At 38.7% G+C, this 22108-nt stretch overlaps 1 protein-coding gene across 3 annotated transcripts in view; it reads left to right on the top strand.

The window, feature by feature from the left end:
- Nucleotides 1-1519: 1519 nt before the first annotated feature.
- The window catches only part of adam15 (ADAM metallopeptidase domain 15), a 40233-nt gene continuing 19644 nt past the window's right edge, over nt 1520-22108 (top strand). Inside the window, exons 1-6 of one of the 3 annotated variants that reach the window (XM_051956778.1) lie at nt 1520-2240; nt 5051-5142; nt 16173-16249; nt 17814-17892; nt 17977-18053; nt 20469-20685. In XM_051956778.1, the coding sequence (XP_051812738.1) occupies nt 2084-2240; nt 5051-5142; nt 16173-16249; nt 17814-17892; nt 17977-18053; nt 20469-20685 (699 nt within the window). In that variant the 5' untranslated portion in view covers nt 1520-2083. The remainder of the gene's footprint in view (nt 2241-5050; nt 5143-16172; nt 16250-17813; nt 17893-17976; nt 18054-20468; nt 20686-22108) is intronic. The other 2 variants (XM_051956777.1, XM_051956776.1) reach the window with 2 other exon arrangements.

Raw genomic sequence — 22108 nt, 5'->3', positions numbered from 1 at the left:
AAAACACATCATGCATCTAAATGATCAGCCCAACTGTTAGGAAGACAGGAAGAGGTTAAATCCACTGAGGAAATTCCTTCTCTGTGTGTGTGCGTGTCTGTGTGTGCGCGCGTGTGTCATTTTCAAGTCACTCAGGTGTGTTAACACTGCATCCAGTTATCCTTTTCAAAGTAAAAGCCAAGTTTATAGTTCTGCCCTGGAGAGGAAACTGAAAGATGTCTGTGGGTAGTCACTTAGAGAAGAACAGTGTACTGGTAATGACCAAAAGCAAAGTAGTTTTACTGCAGCTTTCCATTTGTCTGAGTGTAGTTTTTACAATTTGTGTGAATTGTGTGAGGAAAATATGAGACACATGATCCTGCAAAAAATAAACCCAAAATATTACTCATCTACATAATTTCAAGATGCCTTGCATTAATTAGCAAAAACTTTCATTAAGACATTTATCAGAACATATAGTAAGGAAAACAGATTTTGTATATTTCATAGTATGGTAATTTTTGTCTCGTTTGTATGCATTTTCAGATATGATATACTTTAATATTGTTGTTTTAAGATGTTTTTTTAGTATTGTATGTATTCTTTTACATATTTTTCTGTCTTAGTTTTTCTGTTCTATGCTATACATGTAATTACTAGCTGATATATTTTATAGTGTATTTTAGTTATTTATTTGGTACTTTTGCATATTTAATTGTATAGTATAGTATGCTTTATAGTAGTTTTATTACATTTTATAGTGTAGTATATTTTGACATGTTTCTTTCTGTAGCAGTTTTTTTAGTTTTATACTATAGTATATATATATATATATATATATATATTAGCATAGTGTGTTTTTCATATATTCTATTATAAAAGTTTTATGTTTTTATTGTATAGTATACTTTTATATGTATCCATTAAAGCATTTATCATATATTTTAAAGTAGAGTGCATATTATATTGTCACAGGACATTTGATCTACTTTTGCTGTATGATGTGCTTATTTTATAAGTGTTTATTCATTCTTAGTTTTACAGTATACTATATATATGTGTGTGTACAGTATATCTTATATATTTTACAAAGTAATTTTAATATGCATTTGAATGTACATTTTACATCATTTTTGTATATTATATATAGCTTTATACAATAATTATAGTGTGTTTCTACTGTATATAAATCATTGTGATGTCAGTTCGTTCATGTGACTTTTTTTATATTGAAACAAAATGACAAAAAATAAGACAAATGACACAAAGCAAATCAAAAAAGAGCCCAAAAATTAGACAAAGAATTACAGACAAAAAATGAGAAAAAAAATTACACAACTGACAAAAGCAAAATACAAAATGACAAAAATAAAACGAAAAAACACAAGCGAGCAAAAAAGGAAACACGAAACGAGACAAAGTAATACATAAATGAGACACAAAGCCACAAAAGAACAATGAAGAATCCAGCACCTCACGACCAAAGCACGATTCCAAACCCACAGTTCCACCAATCCACAATCCGCAGCCAACGCCCCCCGCAATCTCCACACCCTGAGGGCCGGACCGGACCCCGCGGAGGTTCATGTGACTCTTATTTTGAAGGCTGTCTCGCAGCACTCTCGGCCTACTCCCTGTTTAGCAGGGTTGCTTCACTTAGCTCGATGACGTCTCCGTTAACTCCCGGTATAAACACGGGTGGTCCGGTGTCCTCCGTTAATGAGTCTCTTTCAGGCATCCCATTGCAGACAAACTGAGCTGTCCGGCAAACGGACGGACTAAACTGGCAGGGACCCACCTAGAGCTGACGGTACTTTTGGCCGATACAAACAGTTTTTACCGGAGCTACGTAGATAACGCTCCGGGCCGGAGGACCTAGCGGGCTGCCTGCTGCACTACTGAGCCGAATTAACGGACACTCCCCCGCCTGAGGTCCGGTGTCCTGACGCGCTCTTTATTGTGGGTCACACCGGGTAAGAAAACGCCATGGAGTTCCGGCGGAGCCTCTCCCGGTGCTCCGACATGGTGAGGTAACCGGAGCGGGACGGGGTTTCCTCGTACACACATCAGACGGCAACAACCTGTTGCCGGTGACGCAGAGAGGATGACCGGGCTACCGAGGCTGCTGCTACCGCTTCTGCTGCTGCTCTGCCGCCGTGCTGCGTTCACAGTCTGCAGGTCCCTGAACGCAGCGCAGGATGGAGTGGTTCAGGACGGACAGACGGACGGTACCGATAGTCTGACGGTGTCCACGGTGATAGGTAACGATGAAAGACACGAGTTACAATGTTAGTGAAGGAATAATTCTACTAAAACAAATTAATTAATCTCACAAGTACTGTAAAGTTCTCAGAGTTTAGAATCGTCTCAGGTTCTCAGAGCTGTGAGCTCTGACCTCCCTCTGGTTAAATACTCTCACTTTTTAAATATTTCACAGCGTAGTAAATTTTATAGAATAATTTGTATTTAAATTTATAGCATATTTATACAGTATTTTAAAAATATTTTAGAGGATAGTATGTTGTATGTGTTTTACAGCTGAGCTGACTGATGTGAATGTGAATGAAATATCTCACCCAAAAAATAAAGGTCACCTCCTGTGAAGGTAGGAAAATAGGTACCGCCATGTTGGAACTTTGGCAGGTTCTCACTGTGACCTTTTACCTTCCTCTAATTCGAGATCTGGCTCTCTACCTGTAGCTGATTAAGGATTCTGCAGAACACGAGTGGATGTTGTTCCACTGTGTTAAAGCCTTGGTTATAGTTATACCTTACAGACGCAGTCAGATGCCACAGACGTGTAGTTGTTCTTATTTTAATACCGTCTCGTCCTCTTGGAGGACTTTGTTCTTCTACGTATTTCACACATTGTCACCACTGACAATAAATGTAATGCTGCATTCGTACATCCATGGAGGGATCTTTGCAAACTTTGTGGAACGTACTTGCAGACGTAGAAAGTAGAATATCATTCTAACCAGGTGTATGTTTGGAGCGCCCATTTTTGATTAGAGAACAGCCTCTTTATCCAAGCAAGCAAGCAAGTTTATTTATGTAGCAGATTGTCATACACAGAAGTTATTCAGAGTGCTTAACAGGCAAAAATAAAATACAAAATACAGCAGAATAAAATTAGATAAAGATTAGATGAAGTGTGGAATTTTTTTTAATACAATCAATAAACTGACTAAAACAACAAAAAATGCAAAAGACAAGAAAAATAAAAGCATAAAAGACAAAGATGTCCAACAAAATAGACACAATTAAGTGAATTAAAGTGCAGACAAGTTTAGTCAAAGTACAGGCATGAAAAATTTACGTGCCAATTGAAATAAGTATGAAGGAATGATTCATATAAAAATTTTAAGTAAAACCAGGCACCGGATGAACAGTTTGCATCGATCTTTTTGACCAATTTTTTTAACCAATAAACTACATTGAGTTGGAATGATTCGTGTTTTCTCTTCAATCAGAGATATTTTGATTACAACTTATTTAATGACTGGTAGCAAAAAAAAATAAATCCAGTTGTTTCAACTAGAATTTCCACGTTATTTGAAAATATTTTTTAACTGTTTCATACTTAAATAGAATAATATGAGGTGTTTAGGTTGCAAACACTGAAAATAATTAAGTTGCTCTAATTGGATTTTCTTCAGTAGTTTTTGGCTTTTGTTGTAGCTTTTAAAAAAAACAGCAACATTTTGTCTAATTAACTTATTTATTTGCTTTGAAAAGAAAAACAACAATCAATACCTGTGATTTTAAATTACACACAATATTAAGTTCATGCAATTGCCGTCTTTATGACGTCAACACAACCCACCACAATCACACCTCAGCAAAGCTATTTTATTTCCAACTTTTTTTTAATGAAAGACGGCATAAACACAAATTTTAAGGTCATTTACTTATAAAAATGAAGTTCTTCCAGCTGGTGATTCCATGTTGTTTCAAAGGAATTTTTAAGTGTTATAAGTTTTACAGGGTGGGGAAGCAAATGCAGCCTTAAGTAAATCCATATTGGCATGAGGAGTGGCATTAGTCCTCAACTCAATGGTGCCCCATCAGAAAAAATCCAGGGGGTTTAGATCAGGTGAGCTAGGGGCCAAATGCCTTTGGGCCAGAAGTTCGCCATATTCTACTCACAGAACGTTTGGACCTTGATTGATGTGTGAGCAGGAGCCCCATTTTGCTGCCACACATAGTTGTTGTCAGGGTAGGTGGCCTTCAGCCAGGGCAAAACGGTGTATCTCAGAACTTTGTAGTACACATAAGCCCCAATTTTCTGATCTGGCTTGAAGAAGTAGGGGGGCATCTTATTGCCATCTGAGGCCAAGACTCCCAGGACCATCTGGAGATCTCTTGGTTCCCAAACTGGATTGTCTGGCATGCTGGATACGGCGAATGGTCCTCTCACTGATGCCAACAATCTTGGCAATGTCCTTCTGAGGGATTTGGGCATCCAGGAGATCACAAACCCTACTGCGTTTTGCTTGTTGCTTGCTCACTTCACAATGCCCCAAGGTCTGAGAAATACTAAAAAGATTGGTTAAAGGTAAGGAACTTTGATTTTAATTATTGTTTTGATTACCCTCACCATTTGGGCAGGACATTCAAATTTGTCAATAGGACATTTTTGCTTCCCCACCCTGTATGACATTTTTAAGTTGAAAACACCGAAAAAAATAAGTTGCTCCAAACAGATTTTCTTTAGTTTTTGGCTTTTTAATGTTTTCGTTCACATTATAGCTTTTTCAAAATGAATATATTCAAAAGCGACAGTTTGTCTGACTAACTTTTCTGCCTTGAAAAGAAAAGCACACAAAATAAATCTCAGTTGAATGACACACGGTGTTTAGTTGATGCAATCAACAACATTATAATGTCAATAAAACCAGTCAAATATTGTTCAGCTGAATTGTAGATTTCTCTAATGGTAAAAGTAGCGTCCTTTGTCCAGAATTATGACGATGTGTAGTTGAATTCCAGATATCTGCTGTCAAAGGTTAAAGCGACCTGTACTCCCAGTTCTCCCAGTAAGAAGCTTACTGTGTGTCTGTGTCCTCAGGTGTGGACAGACAGCGGCGCCACCTGCTGGAGAAAACTCATCCTTTTGTCCTGGTGGACGGACAGAGACGGAGCCTCGCTGAAGCGCTACAGGTCAGAGGAGTGAAAACACTGGTTCTATGCTGGTTTACTGGTTCTGTACTGGTGTTACTCATGTTGCGACGAATTTTCCGGATTTTGTCTGGTTTTTGTGGGTTTATGTTGGTTTAGCCCGGTGTGCTGGTTTATTTTGTTGATACTGGAGTGTTACTGGTGGTGTTGGTGGCCCAGTAGTGCTAATGGTGCTACGCTTGTTACTGGTGTTTGGCCAGTTAATGATGTTTCCATGATATAGAACTGGTCAATAACAGTTTTTCTTTGTTTTTCTACCAATATTTTACCAGTGTTATTGGTTAGTTATTGGTAACTTATTGATTGATTACTTACTATACTGGTTGATTAGTGGTATTTTACCAATTTTTGGTATTTTTCTGGTAGATTATTGTTAATATAATGGTTTATACACTGTTACTTTACTGATTGACTACTGGGTAAATACAGATTGATTACTGATATTTATTGGTGTTTTGCATATCCTTTACTAGCACATTACTGGTTATTTGCTGTTATTGGTTAATTACAAGTACTATTGTTAGTGGAAGTTTACTGGTTTAATGCTGGTATTTTAAAGTCTATCTTATCTTATCTTACTGATTGATTAATAGTATTTTACTGGTTGATTAATGGCATCTAACTGGTGTTTTGCATATCCTTTGTTAATGTATTACTGGCTACTTGCTGTTTAATTTCTAATTGATTAGTGGAATTTTACTGGTTAATGACTAATATTTTCACTGACTGATTACCGGTATTTTGCTTGTCTTACTGCGGTTGACTACTGGTCTTTTACTGGTGTATCTTTGTTGCTGTGCTGGAATTGAACTCCGTCCCTGTTTCCAGCTGCAGAAACTGGATGTTTAGGATGGGTGGAATACACACACACACACACACACACACACACACACACACACACACACACACACACACACACACACACACACACACACACACGCGCGCGCTTCAGCACCTCATTTGGGAAACAAAAGCAGATTTAACCCTCCCACCTGTTGCCACGGTTACCTGATGGCAGTGTTTTGGATGTGTGAAATGAGGGGCCGACAGCCTGTTTGTAGCAAAGCTTCATGGGAGTTGTAGTAGCTGTAATGATGATGTCACTGCTTCCGTTCAGCTCGCTGAAGATGAAACTCATGAATCAAAGTGCAGAGAGTTATTCTGTGCATTGAAAAGAAAGAAGAATAACAATTACATTCAAGTACATGTTAAAACAAAAATATATATATATTAAGATTAAGTATGAAATATACGTAAGTTTGAACAACAACAGAGCTACGACCAAAGAAATGCTTCAAACTGAAATTTCCCTATAATGTGCAAATCTCCAACGACATATTTTGCAGTTTATTCATATTCTGTAGCTGTGATGGAAGCAGCACAGTTCAGCATCACATTGGCACAATTATTAAAACGTGTATCCTTCATGCTGTCCTGCACTACGCCATGTAAACCCAGTGTCACAAACCCGCTTTGCCCTGAACACAACTACAGACAGAAGATTAATTAGCAAGTATTTTGATAACTGATGACTAATCCTAGTCATTTTTCAAGCTCTATATGTGACACTGGCTGGTTTTAGCATCTTAAAAGTGAAGTTTGGATGCTTTTCATTGTCAGATGTGAACGTTAACTGAATATGTAAGTAATAAAGATGTAATGATTAGTAGATAGCTTGATTACTAACAGCAAATTTTGATCATTGAAAGTAAATATTAAAAAAAAAAATACTGTGTGAATGTCGAGCTAGAACGCTGAATCAATTCATTAATCAGCTGATTAACAGAAGATTAATCGACACGTCATTTTACAGACATTTTAGTCATTTTTCAGGCACAACATGTCACATTAGCTGGTTTCAGCTTCTGAAATGTGAAGATCAATGCATTTCTTTTTCAGATTTGGTATTTAAAGTTTAATGTCTTTGTAGTGCAGATGTAACAGTGAGTGAATTTATTGATTATTTAAACTTTTTTTGATTATCAAACCTATTCTGTCTTTTTTTTTTTTAAAGGTAAAATGCTGTGCACACTGCACATTTAGGGTTTGATACTTTGCTTGAACCACAAACAGACACACCATGAAGGGCATTTGTACTTATTTTTCAGCTATTTCATTGACGAAACTACAAATCACTTTATTTAGGGTGTAACCTACAGATTATTTTATGTAAATCGTGTTTAATTGCAGCCCTACTCTGTAAGACAGACTCAGAAAGTAGGAAATGAGAATTCTTTGAAGCCGTTCTGAATGAAACTTTGGAGAATGTGGAACTTATTTTAGCTTCTCAACAAAGGCTGCTGACAGAAGGCAGAGTGTGCTGTAGGGGAGGAGCAGGAACTCTTTATGTTTCCTCCTGACGTGATGGCTGTGTTTCAGAGGAAGGAAGTCGGAGCGTTTTCACCAGAAACACTGAGGTCCAACTACAGGGTGGGGGAGGCTGGGGGAGACCGAGGGAAGGACAAACTCTTCCTGTGCAGCTGACAGGAGCTCTGAGATCATTTCCTGCAGAAAACCCCCCCACCCCAACTCCACCCGACCAAGAGGAAAATGAAGAGCAAGTAGGAGAACTGCTAGAAGGCCAGTTCACCGCTAAAACCCTCAGTCGTTACAGCAGCTGGAGTTTGAATGAACAGATTCCATCAGTTAAGCACTGAAGTTTATCTGCATCCATTGTCATTTATCAGGCCTCTTATTTTTCAAGATGTGTCTCCTGGTTATTAGTCTCATCCTGGTTGTTTACATCCCCAATTACATGATAAATCTTAGTGTCCTGATTATTGAGTTCTGTGTGGTGTTTGCACAGACGTCTGTCGTGTTTACAACCATAACCGACAATTTAATGTGACACTCCTGTGACTGTTGGCCCATCTTTAACCCTCTGACAGACAAGACTAAATCCTGCACCTCTGTAGAAACACTACAACTATGGCTAGAAGTAGAGAATATTCAAAAAGTCTTCTGTGCAGTATGACACAGTTACAATAACAGAAATCAGTTTAATTTCTTTGATTAGTGTCCATGGGTGTTCTTGTTTCCATACTTGACTCATTTTTTTGACATTTTGTCACAACTGAGTCAATCCTGTCTTTTCTGTTATGCCTGTGCAATTTGGTATGTTTAGTTTTTTACAGAATCAGGTTGAGAATTAAGATTTGGTCTTTTATCGACAAAACTGGAACTACACAAGTAGTTCAGGGACCATTGGGAAATTAAAAATCCAACATTCTGTATGGCTTATCCACCTTATTGTTTGTAGCACTGAAAGTAATGACTATTGTGATTGTTGTACAATCCCAACTTCTGGATTTCATCCGGTGGTCATTAAGCCTTTCAGAGGTTATTTGTCATAGTGCCCATTTGCTCACTAAATCCCCACAATGCTCTCTGCTTGCCAACATAGAAGAGACCGCCTCTGCTAATCACTACACTATTAAACAGTAAAAGGCTTCACCTGTTGGCACAACCTGGTACTACAGTTAATGAATAATACTTGAAGTGTATATTTACTAAAAAACCTGGTATTGGCAGATACTAAATATTAAGTGTGTTAGATGGGATCAAGGGCAAAAGCAAAGTTGAGTGGAAGTTCTCCCCATTTCTGAGTTTTCCAACGAGTTTTCTTGGACTTATTGGACAACACTGAGATAAGTTCTTTTCCAGGTTTCTGAAATCCCAATAGGATATTTACATGTGCAGTTGGAGAAAAGTCATCCTTTAAAACCCTGATCATTTCTGGGACACTCAAGTCTGTAAACACAGCTGACATGGATGTGAGCTTTACCTGGAGATGCTATCATACGTGACAAATACTAATACTGGATACTGTGATATTTCCAGTCACAAAGGTGCAGTTTGGAAATGATTCATATGATATTTCACGACCGTCTATGGACTGTTTTTATTACTCAAACACCAAATTTCCTTTGTCAGACTTTTGACTTTTCAGACTGCTGTTATAGTTTGTGTTTCTGTTGTTTTTTGGATCATGTGTTTACTGTATAATGCAGGACTGCAGGATTAAGGGCTCTCCAAGCTAAGATCAGGACTGAATCTGGTTTCTGAAGCCAGCGTATGGTGTTTGCATGCACACATAAACACAAAAATGGCATTCTTGCAACACCCTGATCTGAAATGGGATGTTTAAATCCGTGTAAACACGCTTAGAGGTTGGGCAAAACTATGGAGTAAGCTGGGAAACCAAATGATTAATGGATTCAGTGTGGAGTCTTGTGAAAGTGGAGATGCATAAGAGCTCCAGAGACAGTCATTCAAACTTCAACACCCACCGATTGTCTAATTTTTAGAGTGCTTTTCATAAAAACTGAGGACATATCTCATTGCAAACTGCCAGTACCTTTTTATGTGCATTAATTTGCAAATCATTGCATGATTTTTTTTCTACCATGTGAAGTTTAGTCCAGGCTTATTGGCTCTCCCTGCACATCTGCTGCTCATTTTTTTTAGATTTTACTTTGTTATTCAGTCGTAGTGGCTGGTTAAGGCTCGTGCGGTGTCATGTGTTGGTCCTCTCTGCAGTTTTTCCTCTGACAGTTGGATCCAATTTCCTCGTTTCTCGGCTTTTCTTCCTCATCTGTTGTGGTCGGCAGCTCGAGCCTCGCCCAGAGTTTCTGCAGCTCTGACATCATCTGGAGAGCTGGGGAGAGACATGACCTCACCGCTCAGAGAGGGAGGGAAGGTTCAGGGGAGACAAAGGAGGGAGGGCGTTAACAGATGGTGAGAGTGGGCGAGAGAGGCTGGAAGACACAGTGAGGGGTGAAAGAGAGAGAGGAGAGAAAGCCACTTATAATTCAGTCAGTTGTGTCGGGGTTTGACGTTTCTGATTGGTGGGTGAGTCAGAGGTGTGGCTGCTGTCTGGCAGGAAAGTTGTTGATTTGAGACCCCAACAACCAGAACACACTGCAGTTCTGCTTTTGTTCTTGTACAGACATCATTCAATTAATGCTGTAACCTCAAATTTAAACTAAAAATGGAAGAAATTCTGTAAAATTCAACAAATCCTTTAAATTATATGTCAATTTAAACCTGTAAAGTTACCCTTAAATATTATCAAAACTAAGTTTAATTGCAAACTAAGGCCTAAAAGATGTGGTACTAGTAGATATTTTATAGTACAGTATATTTTATTATGTAATTTTTGTATAGAATAGTGGATTGTATATAGGTTATAGTATGTTTTTACATATGTTATATCGTTTTATGTATTTTTTCATAAAGTATATTTTTATTATTTTATATAATAGATTTTTAATAGCTCAAAGAACATAGATTATGCATATTATAGGTATGGTACATTGTTAAAATCTGTTGATGCAGTGTTAATTAAGAATTGAAATCATGACCTCAAAGTGAAGTAAATTTTAAGTTATCAAGCAGGTTTCATGTTACTCCAACTTGAAATTGCTTTTTAACTAATGCACACATGAGTTTAAATATCACACAATATTACGTTGATGCAACATTAACATGTCAACACAACTCATTAAAATAACATTTGCAACTTAAAAGGTTTATCTAAATCAGTAAATTAGATTTTTTTTTATGCTGCAATTATATACTGACAGTCAATAGAAACTTTGATGTAGAAATGTACGCAGAATTCTACTTGTAGGGGGGTTGTAATTATTCATTGTGGATTTACTGATGATCTGGTGCCCTGGTAGTTGAGATAATGATGAGTTGTCATTTTGTCATGATTCGTTGCACATGGGTTGGTCACTTTGCAAAAGTGAACCAAATACACACCAAGCAATACTCAGTCAGTATCTGCACAATTTGAGAATGGGTTTTGAAGGCCTATATAAAGGCCCAAAAAAGGCCACCGTTGTTAGTCCAGTGAACAGCATCATGCCGCGTCTATCACATGAACAACGTCTCCGGGCACTGGGTATGGTGGAGGCCGGTTTGAGCTACAGTGATGTAGCCAGGCGTATGGGCTGTTCCCAACCCACAATCAGAAGCCTGGTCCAAAGCATGCGCCGACGGGTTGCTGCCTGCATCGAAGCAAATGGAGGCCATACTCGGTATTGACTGTTGTGACTTTGTGTTTGGCAGGTGCTGTTTTCTTTTGTGAAATTCTTTATTTTGAAATCATTCTTGAAACTTTAGATTTTTGTTTCTGTATGCCAATATGCTAAACAAATGATTCATATGAAGAAAATCCAGTTTCGGGCTTCAAAATAAAAATTATGTTGAAAAATATGGTCTCAAAGTTTCTATTGACTGTCAGTGTACATTAGTTTAACTGATAGGAACAGGTTCCTCAAATTACTTTGTAGAGTTTATCTGCTACTTTAAACCTACAGCACAGAACTCTTACTCCATGTCTCTTAAAATTAGCACCAAACTGTGTCGGTTGTTCTCAGAGAAACTATTTTAATACACAGAAAACCAGTGTGGTGTTCCTGCTGATTTTCACTGATAGTTTTAATGCTTTTCATTTTTGTTCGCACTTCCCAGCTGCAGTCTATGTATCCATTATCTATACATCACTTAATCCTCATTAGGGAGAAAACCCAGACAGGGAGAACATGCAGACTCCACACAGAAAGACCCCAGGCCGGGACGAGAACCGAGAATCTTCTGGCTGTGTGGCAACAATGCTGAACAGTGCACCGGTTTCTCATTAATTTCATTAATTTCTTTTTTTTTGTAGCAAATCAAACTTTTCCACCTCAGCATTATACTTAAAAATTCATATGAAGACCAGTCATGTAAAGTAAAGAGACTCAGAGTGGCTCATTTTCTGTCGAGTTTTTGTTCATCTTACGCAGAAACTATTCGTGGCATTTTTCAGATTATCCATAAATTATTGGCTGATTATTGCTAAATTAAATTCACTACTTTTGTTCTCGTGCAGCCTCCTAGGCAGCCACAGATTAACCTGAAACAGGGTCTGGAAAATAATAATAATGTTCTAGGATATGGACTTTAGTGGGCAACAAAAGTGACAGAACAGTGAAAGACAAGCTGTACCTGCAGGAGACAAACTGATCAATCTCAGTCAATCCCACATAAATGGATGAGAGTGTCCTCACTTCTATTTCAATTATGTTGGTCACCCTTATTAACCAAGAAGTCTTATATTTAATGTAAATCGGCCCAAAACTATCGGTTATCTGCCTTTCTTGATTACCAATAATCAGCATTGGCATCGGCTCTGAAATCAAAGAAACACTTGGTCAATCCCTAGTAGATACTGTCTGATGACTTTATGAACTATTTATCATTTATGTAACACACAGTTCTGTAGTTTTTGTAAAAGCTTGAACTTCACAGGTGGTAACGATCACCTTCTTTGTTTTCTTTGCAACTGACAGGAAACTGTCTGACTCTGGTGGCTAGTTAACCAAAAATTATGAGGAACGTTTGCAGGGATAAAATTAAAAATATGTTAAATAATCAAGAAGTTATACCAAACTTGGACCGTCCGGCGACACGGATGACCCCTGTGACCTTGAAAATGAGGTCACGGTCACCAAATTCGAACTTGACCTGTGTCTTATTATGGTACACCTGTGTACCATAATATGGTGAGGCTACATCAATATTTTATCGAGTTATCGCGCGCAAACCAAATTGTTACAGATAAACAATGGAACAAGCAAGCAAGACCTCGCAGCTCAAAACAATACCTTCCGACAAACGACGTTTGTCCGGGCGGTAATAAAGCAAACTACTAGCTGTGTGTGCAACAGAGGAGCGTTGTCGGTGACATTTGTCCACCTGTAACTAACCAAACCAACCAGACGTACAAACAGCTTTGTGTTTCTGACTGCAGACTTGAGTTTCTCTCTGAATAGGCTTCCCTTGCGCTGCCTTTCCTCCCTCCGCCCAGCTGGACTGAACATGACTCAGCCAACAAACACACTACTTGCCCCCCACCCCTCCTCTCCATCCTGCTGCACAATGATCTGACCCCACCACAGTACAAAGTACAGAGAGGGTGGAGGAAACAAACACGCCTCAGAGGGGAATTCTGTTGCTGAAAACTCCCTTTTAGATGTTAAACTCTGCAGGGCCACAGATCAGGGCCTTAAACACAACATTACTTATGATGATGTTTCCTGGAAAGGAAAATAAAATGTCAGTTTAACACAATGACAAATGAGGTAAATTAATTTGAGACTCTACATTTTCTCTGGCAATTTAAGACTTTGTGTTCTCTCAGAAATGTCTTGCAAATGTGAATGCAAAGCAAATGTGTTGACATCAGGTTTTTTAAACTCTCAGGTACAGCTTTAAATTATCCTCTGAACTCAAATGTTTGCTTGTTGCTTCTGTATTCAGACTGATTCACATGATGCAACAAAACCTGTATATATAATGGGGATCCTTTGAAATATCAATACTACAGCAGAGCTTCTCTGTGTGAGGAATAATTTTAATACATTTCACAAAAAAAGCCATTAAATAGGACCAAATTAAGTAAAATGTGTCCAGAATGACCAGAAACTTCACCAAAATGACTCAAACTTGTTGAAAATTACTTGTCCTAGCTTTTTCTTAATGCAGAACATTTTTAAATGCAGGGTTATAGATGTCTTGGTATATTCTTTTTTACCTTTTGACATTCATTTCATTCATTTGTTGCAAACATCTGAATTTACAAGTCATCATTTGTGATTATTTTATAGAGAAGTAGCATGAAATAATCAGATCTGCAATCAACTAAACCCTAATAGAGCTTAAAATGTGCAGATGCAAATAACCACAGTAGGAATTTGGTGAAACATTTACTATGGATAACATTTAGATTTCAGCTATTTTATAGTTGCTGCATCTAGTCAACTACACAATGAAACTTTGCTTTTCCTGTCAAAAATAGCTGGAAACTATTCAAAAGTATTCAAACATGTCCAAAATGACTACATCTTGTACAAAAGGACTTGAAGCTTCTTCCCAAAATCACTCATAGTCTGTCGAAAACAACTTACATTTGTCAAAATTAGCTTAAATCTTTGGCCAAAGAATTGGCAACATGGAGAAAGTGTTCTTTGGCCACAAATAACTGCAATTTGTTCAAAAGTACTTAAAGCTTGTCAAAAATTAGTTTGAAATGAGTAGAACCATTTCCAAAATGACTAGAACCTGTTGAAAATGACTCAAAACTTGTCGAAAGTTGCTGAAATATTTCTGAAATGACTTAAAACTTGTCCAAAGTGTCTCAAGATTTTTCCAAAATTTTGTTAAAAATGGCTTATAGCTTGAAAAAATTGGCTCAGATTTGTCTGAAGTGACTTAAACTTTGAATACAAAAGTTGTTAGAAGCTACACTTAAAAAAACTATCCTCAAGTTCAGTCAGAAATGACAAGGAATGTGTGCGATTAGTCAACTGTGACTAGTTAAAAGATATTCCTGTCATGAGTAAGCACCAGGAATAATGGCTGGTTAAACTAAATATCAATATTTTACTGTCTCATAAAACCGGCTTAGTTTTTGCCTAAGACGGTACACAGTCTTCCTCTATCTTTGTTTAGATGATGTAAACCACCAACCCTGACATCTGGTAAAATTAACACTGTTTGGCAGCATTTTAATCTAGAAAATGAGAAACGTAGAGTTTCTGTGTAACAGTAAAAGCCGGTCAGTGAAGCCGCCACGTGTCGGCTCACCACAGAGGATGTTCACCAGGAAAACTGTCTATGAGCAACGCACACTCCTTCACTTCCTGCTAAGCTGAGAGGAGAAAACGAGGCGTCGTCGGACGGGAAGCATCTCCTCTTCAAAGGCAGGAAGACACACTGATTGGACGGCTATTTGTCTTGTTTATTGTCACCAAAGCCGACAGTCGAAGCGCTGAATCAAATGGAAGACAAGACGATTAATCAACCAAAGAGTGAAATGTTGCTGAACTTGTCCAAAATTACTCATAACCAGGTTGTTTGAAATTACTTAAAATTTGTCCTAAATAACTCAAAAAGTTCCCAAAATGACAAAAAATATATCCAAATTGATTTGAAAGTTCTCCAGATGACTTAAAATTGGTCAAAAATGACTAAAATTTGTTTAGCTGATAGGAGAAAGCGAGACGTGTCGCACAGGAAGCATTTCCTCTTCAAAGAGCAGCTCCATTAACAGGAAGACACACTGATTGGACAACGGATGCACTCGGCTACGTCCACTCCCTAAAAGACCAGGAAGTAGGATTAAAGATGGTGGAAACAGACTAAAGACAGTTTTAACCTCCTATTTTAACCCAGAAAAATACAAAAAGCAGCCTAAAATCTAATCTTGCACTTACAGAAATCACCAGGATTGTATCCATCCAGGATTTGTTATATAATCATTAAAAGAATGAATAGTAATTAATATTCAATTATAAGGAATACATAGTAAAAATAATAAGAAGAAACTTGATAACTATCGGAACTGTTAAATTATTTATCAGTTATTTTGATAAACAAAACAGTTTGAATCATTATTTTACAAAAAATAAAGGAACAGCCGTTTGACAACCAAAATTATCATTATTTTACAGATATATTAAGAATAAAAGATTTTTAATAAGTAAATTACAGATAATAACAACAATCAACAAAGGTAACAACTGCAGATAAATAGAGGCGGAGTAGCATGTTTTTACATTGAGTTTATTTTGTAGTAGGAATTTGTTGAAAGAAGTAAGTGTCTGTCTGGGTCTTGGTGTTCGGTGGTTATTTGTGGAAACGGCAGGGACAATGATGGAAATAAGTCCATGTTTACTCATGCAAACTCCACTGACTGCTGTTTATTAAAGAGTAAATTATTTTCATGCCGCCTTCAGACCAGCATACTCACAGTTTCTACAGCTGCAGGTGAACTGATGAGAAGGGGATTAACTATAAGTGAGGAAGTGACTTGTTTTATTTAAATGTATCTTTAATTTACCCAGGTGGCTTCAACTGCGTTTTGAGTTTGCAAATCTGTCTCAGTTGTTTGGACGTCTTCTTTTCTGTTCCGCTCTGTTTTCTGTTTAAATAAAGCAACCGTTCTCCCTGTGTGTTCTCAGGACGGACACCCCGACAGGCTGCAGTGTGGACTGGAGGTGGGAGGACGACTGTTCCTGCTGGACCTGGAGAAGAACCAGTGAGTCCGACTCATAGAGTGCCAATAAACACAACGTGAACATGAATGACACTGTGGCTTCACTTTACCTCCAGAGTTCAACATTTTGTGCACTCAGAGAGCGCCAACATCCATCAAAACCAGTAGCTTGCTTGTATAATATTAATAATAACTTTATTTCTATAGCACCTTTTAAAAACAAAGTTAAAAAGTGATCTACAACAACACAGATGTCAAATAAGACAGCGAATGAAAACTAACTCAAATTGCATTACGTCAAAGCACCTTTCATGTCCAAAATTACTCAAAATGTGTTCAAAATGAATTTAAACTTGTCTAAAATGACTCAGAACTTGTCTGAAATGAGTAAAATTTGTCCAAAACGACCATAGTGTCTTTAAAATGACTAGCCAACTGTCCAGAAAGACTCAAAACATGTCCAGAATTTCTCTAAACTTTTCTAAAATGACTCAAATGTGTCCAAAATGACTCAAAACTAAACAAAAGGTCTCCAAACTTGTCCAAAATTATTTGAAACTTTGAAACCCACATTCAACAAAATTTTTTCCAATTTTCCAAAATGACTCGCAGCTTCCTTACAATGACTGAAATGTGTCCAAAATGGCTTAAAGCGTATCTGAAATGACAGTTTTGCTACAATGACAGAAAAGTGTTGATGGCTTGATTCTTGAAAGTTGACCAAAATTACTCAAACCTTTCGAAAGGGACACAAAACGTCTGCAAAATGACTTTTTTTCTAAAATGACAAAAATGTGTTCAAAATAGCGTGAATCACTCAAAACTGTCAGGAACCCCTCCCCCTCCACCCCTGCCTCAGCCCCCACCTGACCCCCTCTTTCCTCTCTCCCCCTCACTCTCTCTTCCCTCCGTCTCCAGTGGAGCTGTCCTCTACAGCTGCCGGCCATTTCTAATCAGTCTCATCCACAGAACTCCGGGCAGCTGCAGTGAGGCACACCTGGTCATCATCATCCTCACAATAAACGCTGCTCACACAGTCTACACCCTGCCAGATCGTAAACGCTGACCCTTCAGTCAGTTGCTCTAGTCAACCTTGTACCTTAGTTGGTGGAAAAAATTCTTCCTCTAACCATGTTCTCTGCTCTGCCTAACTCGCTACCCGGTGTCTCTGACCCAGCTCTGCCTTCTGAAACCCCAGATCCCCTGTCCACCCAGACCTCCCCTCCTGGTCCTCCCCAAACCCCTACATGGATCTTTCCCCCCTTTGAAAAACTTGTTCAAAGTGAATTGAATCTAGTCCAAAATGCCTCAAAATTACTTATATGTCCAAAATGACAGAATTTGCCCAAATGTCTCAAAATAGATCCAGAATGACTGACGATTTCCAAAATGACAAACACACTATTACATATTCAGTATGCGTGTAATACCCATATAAAAATAAATTCCGTGAAAACTTAAATTTTCACATTGTGGTGCTTTGTCCACAAATTAATAACAGAATAATCTCAGTCACTGGTTCGTTGATTTGTATCTGTGGCTGCTTGTCGGTCAGTGAACTGTAAGTCTCTACTCACTGAGTCTGAACTTTCTTCTCTCTCTGCAGCGACCTTCTGCCCAAACCACCCAACGTCTTCTACTACCTCCCCAACGGCACCGGAGTGTCTGTGAAGGCCGATCCTGTGGTGAGTCAGCCAACGCACCACCACATCCCTGTTGTGTTTTCCAGCTGTGGCCAGATGTGACATTACTGTGTTTGTCATCTGCAGACTCACTGTTATTATCACGGCAGCGTCAGAGGATTCCCTCAATCCAGAGTGGCTCTGAGCACCTGCTCTGGACTCCGGTCAGTAAATGCCCCAACGGCTGTCTCAGTTTATTATAAAACTGCAGCTTTTATAGAATCAGCCAGTCTCTATGACGGCATAATTGTTGTTAGAGGTGGAACACGTTCAGCAGAAGAGTTTTAACAGCTGCCTGCATGTTGCATCTGGTTCTTGTTGATAAAACCAACTCAAACCCAAATGACTTGAAATGTTTCAATGACTTGAAATGTTTCAACAACTAAAAAACTGGCAAAAAAGGCTCGAAATTTGTTCAAATGTACCCCAAACTTGTCCAAATGATTCTGCTTTTTTTCCAGAATCTGTTCAAAATGACTTGGAAATTGTTCAAAAGCAAAACGGCAGCAGTTTAATGTCTGACATGAAGCATTGTTATCCTGGATGTGTTTTCTGTGTTCCGATAATTCACCAGAGAAAACTTGAAAACGTGCATTTTGGGTATATTTTATAGGCTCATATCAGTGTGTTGGATAGAGGGTCAGTTATAAACAGAGCAAATGAAAAGTCGAATTTTTACCTAGATTTGATACCAGGATCATCTTTTAGACTTGAGTCCTTCTTTGTGAAAGTTATTTTATAATATGTTCATATTTTAACTCTAGTAAATGTATCTTCTGGCTGTAAAATGGGGATGTTCATATGTTTATTTACCAGTTTGCAGAAATGACATTCTTGAAACCAGTTTGGAACATTCAGTGCTTGTTTGAGGGTCTTTCCAATTCCCCTCTGATAGTGTTCATTTCTTGTTCTGTCAGTTTGATCTGTTTATGTCCTCAGATTGTGTCCTTGAGTGAATGCATAAAATTTTGCAAGTGTCAAAATATGCCTTCTTCAGAGAATCGTTTTGACAAATTTCTGATGTAATCATAGCCTAAAACCGAACAGAAACACAGAGTTCAGCTCAGGACGAAGTAGTCTAGTTTCAGCAGTTTCCAAATGCATCTCCTATTCTGAAAAAAACAGCTCCAAGAAAGGAGAAGCTGTAAATATCTGCTGACAGGATAAAAGCTGTAAAACTGTCCACAGCATTCAAGGAGAAATCCTCCAACAGCAGCTCAGTCACGTTGAATTCACTCAGTTTACTGGAGGCTTATTTAAATGCAGAGAAGATTTTACAGAGATCGCTGACAGCAGGTTCAGTGAGCCGAGAACATGTGGAATCTGTTGTTGTAGCACTTATCCAGAGGAAAAACTTTGTTCTCAAGTAGCACCGAAAAAAATCTGATTAAATCTCAAACCTCTAATCCGTTCATTCCAGAGTTCAGGATTTATTGTGTTTCAGCTCTTTGTGTTTCTTGGCTGTTTTCGGCAGAAAAAGCGAGTGACGGCTTCAGCGTTCCTCTACAGGCCAAATTGATCCGGATCAATCGGCATGACCTCTGACCTCTGCAGCAGAAAGTGTGCAGGCTGAGGGAGGATTAGTGGGTTTAATTGGCAGCTCACGTGAAGAGAGCTGCTCCAGCTGATGGTCAGAGGATCGAGCTCACTGTGCAGGACAGGTTTAGACCTTTAATTAAGCACTTTAGATTACTCAGGAAAAAATAAAGCATCTGAGAACAAACACAGTACAGTAACTTTAATAAATAGATGAGCCACAAATGTGTAGGAAGATTTATGGGTTTTTTATTGTTCTTACAAATGCACCGTCAAGTCCAAAAGTAAATTATTTGAACACATGAAAACCTATTTTATCTTGCACCTTAAATCTTAGTGCATTTTCAGGCCTCCTTGATAGAAACTTTCCTTTGATATTCTGATGTATATCAAGATCAATCGGAAGGTAACGCTGCAGCTACGTGCAAACTTTTGCTGGAATGTGCTGGAAAGCTGTGGTTTCTCACAAGATTTCTTGAAGAAAAGTTAGCCAAAATTACACTATTAATCAGAATCTGAAATAGTCAAAGCAGAGGTAATTGTAACTTTTCAGCTGTCCTTGAACTTATCATGTGGGATGTGTGGTTTTTTTTTATCAGTAAAATTGTCTTATTTCATCAAAATCACTCTATTCCACATGCCTCCTTCATAAATTGGTCAAATATAAACCGCTTGCTCCAGATCCTGTAATAACGATATGCTCACATCAGACTGCCATCATCTTGGGCTTTGGAAAACACTGATCAAGATTTTTCACCATTTTGACATTTTAAAGACCAAACAACTGATCGATTAATCCAGTAAATGCTGAACAATGAAAACAATCAGTTGCAGTCCCTCTGCGAAAAGCCTGGTCCTCTTCCCTCCTAATTTAACTCATTGTTCCAGGCAGGATTTAAAACTTTTATGTAATAACAGAATCTGTAACTGCCTAGAACAATGAGCAGGACAAACCAGAAGAGAAAGCAAACATCTATAAATATGCTTAGAAATCAGATAATAATTATGAGCTGTAGAGAAGCTAACTGTGTCTCCTCCTGCAGCGGTGTCATCGCCCTGAACTCCACGCTGAGCTTCGAGCTGCAACCGCAGGAAGATGACCACCACGAGGAGGAGGGAGGAGGGGAGAGTGGAGGAAGTGGAGAAGGAGAAGAAGGAGTCCACCTGCTGTTCTCCACCAGTCCACTGGACGGTGCCGGAGGCTGCGGGGTGTCGCACACAGTCATCCCACCCATCCACAGCCCAGCGCACACACACAGGGTGAGACGAACTTCTTCAATAACACGAAGAGAAAAAAATAAATCAAAATAACATGGAGAAAGCAGAGGGATGTACTATGAAGTGAGATTTGAGGGTTAGTTATTGATGTTGAGCCTCTTTAACCTGGTAGATCACTGTGGTAACTGATGCTGCACAGCTAGATCACAAATAGACACCAAACTTTTGCAAAGAGCAGCAAAACAATCACAAAGAAACAAAAAATCAGGACAGATTGACGCAAAATGACCACAAATATATGCAGAACAACCACAAACACACTCAAAACAACCATACTGAGACACGAAATGATCACAAAGAGAGCAAAAAGTGCATCACGGCTTGTCGTGCATGATTCTGCATAATTACAGTTCAGTCAGTCTTCCATGAAAGGTCAATGGGGTGTTGTTTACTACTGGGAAACCTTGTTTCTAGCATTCATGTGGGTGATACTGTGACTGCTAAACATTGCTGCAGCCCTTCATAGCTTCATTAATTTACCGATGGCCTCTTTCAGCAGAATAATGCTCTGTGTCACACTGCAAACACTGTTCAGGAATTGTTTGAGGAATGTGACAAAGAGTTCAAGGTGCGGAATTTCCCAGATCTCAATCTGATCGAGCATAAACCCAATCTGATCCATGAAGGTTTCACTTCACAACTTCCAGGCATTAAAGGACCTGCTGCTGACACTTTGGTCCCTTAAACCACAGAACACCTTCAGAGGTCTGTGGAGTCCTCGACCAATCGGAGAGGAGGGAATGCACAATGTTAGACAAGCTGGTTTTAATGTTGTGGCTGATCGTTGTAACATATCGGAGTATTATTGTTGCTGAAAAATGCGCTAGACCCAGGTCTGAAGACACAAAGGTCTAGGAACTCTCGACAGGGAGGGAGGCGGGCTAAAAGGTTGTCTTTCAAATCACTCTGCAGCAATTGGGTAGGTATACAACCAATCAGCGCAACGAATAGGCTGACGTAGTTCCTAGAGCGCCGGAAATCAGAGGATGCGGTAGTTCAGTGAAGCTCAAGTATATTACAGACATGTTAACAGAAAGATTATTCAGAGTCAGTGCTAATGGAGCTCAACGACTGTTGTCGTTTTTGTTGTCGACCCTGGCAGAGAATTAAATTCGTTGCCGTGTGTTGTCTAGCGCGGCTAGGCTAGTTGTTTCTGGTTGTTTCTGTCAGAATCGTTGCGCCTCTGTCGTCACTTAGTTACGCCCGCCTTCTGACTCTACATTCATGGTGATTCGTCGGCCAGTTTTAGGAGAATCCAACCTCGAGCCTTATGGAGGGTAACTAGACCCACCCTGGCAGAGAATTAAATTCGTTGCCGTGGGTTGTCTAGCGCGGCTAGGCTATTAACTTACTGGAGGATAAATACAATGTTTCTATCCAAACTGTGAAGTTTGGATAGAAATAT

Source organism: Acanthochromis polyacanthus, chromosome 12 (genome assembly GCF_021347895.1).
Source record: "Acanthochromis polyacanthus isolate Apoly-LR-REF ecotype Palm Island chromosome 12, KAUST_Apoly_ChrSc, whole genome shotgun sequence".
In the NCBI taxonomy this organism is placed as follows: Eukaryota; Metazoa; Chordata; class Actinopteri; family Pomacentridae; genus Acanthochromis; species Acanthochromis polyacanthus.
Note: the sequence above shows the minus strand (reverse complement) of the source record. Positions and strands in the feature narration are given on the sequence as shown.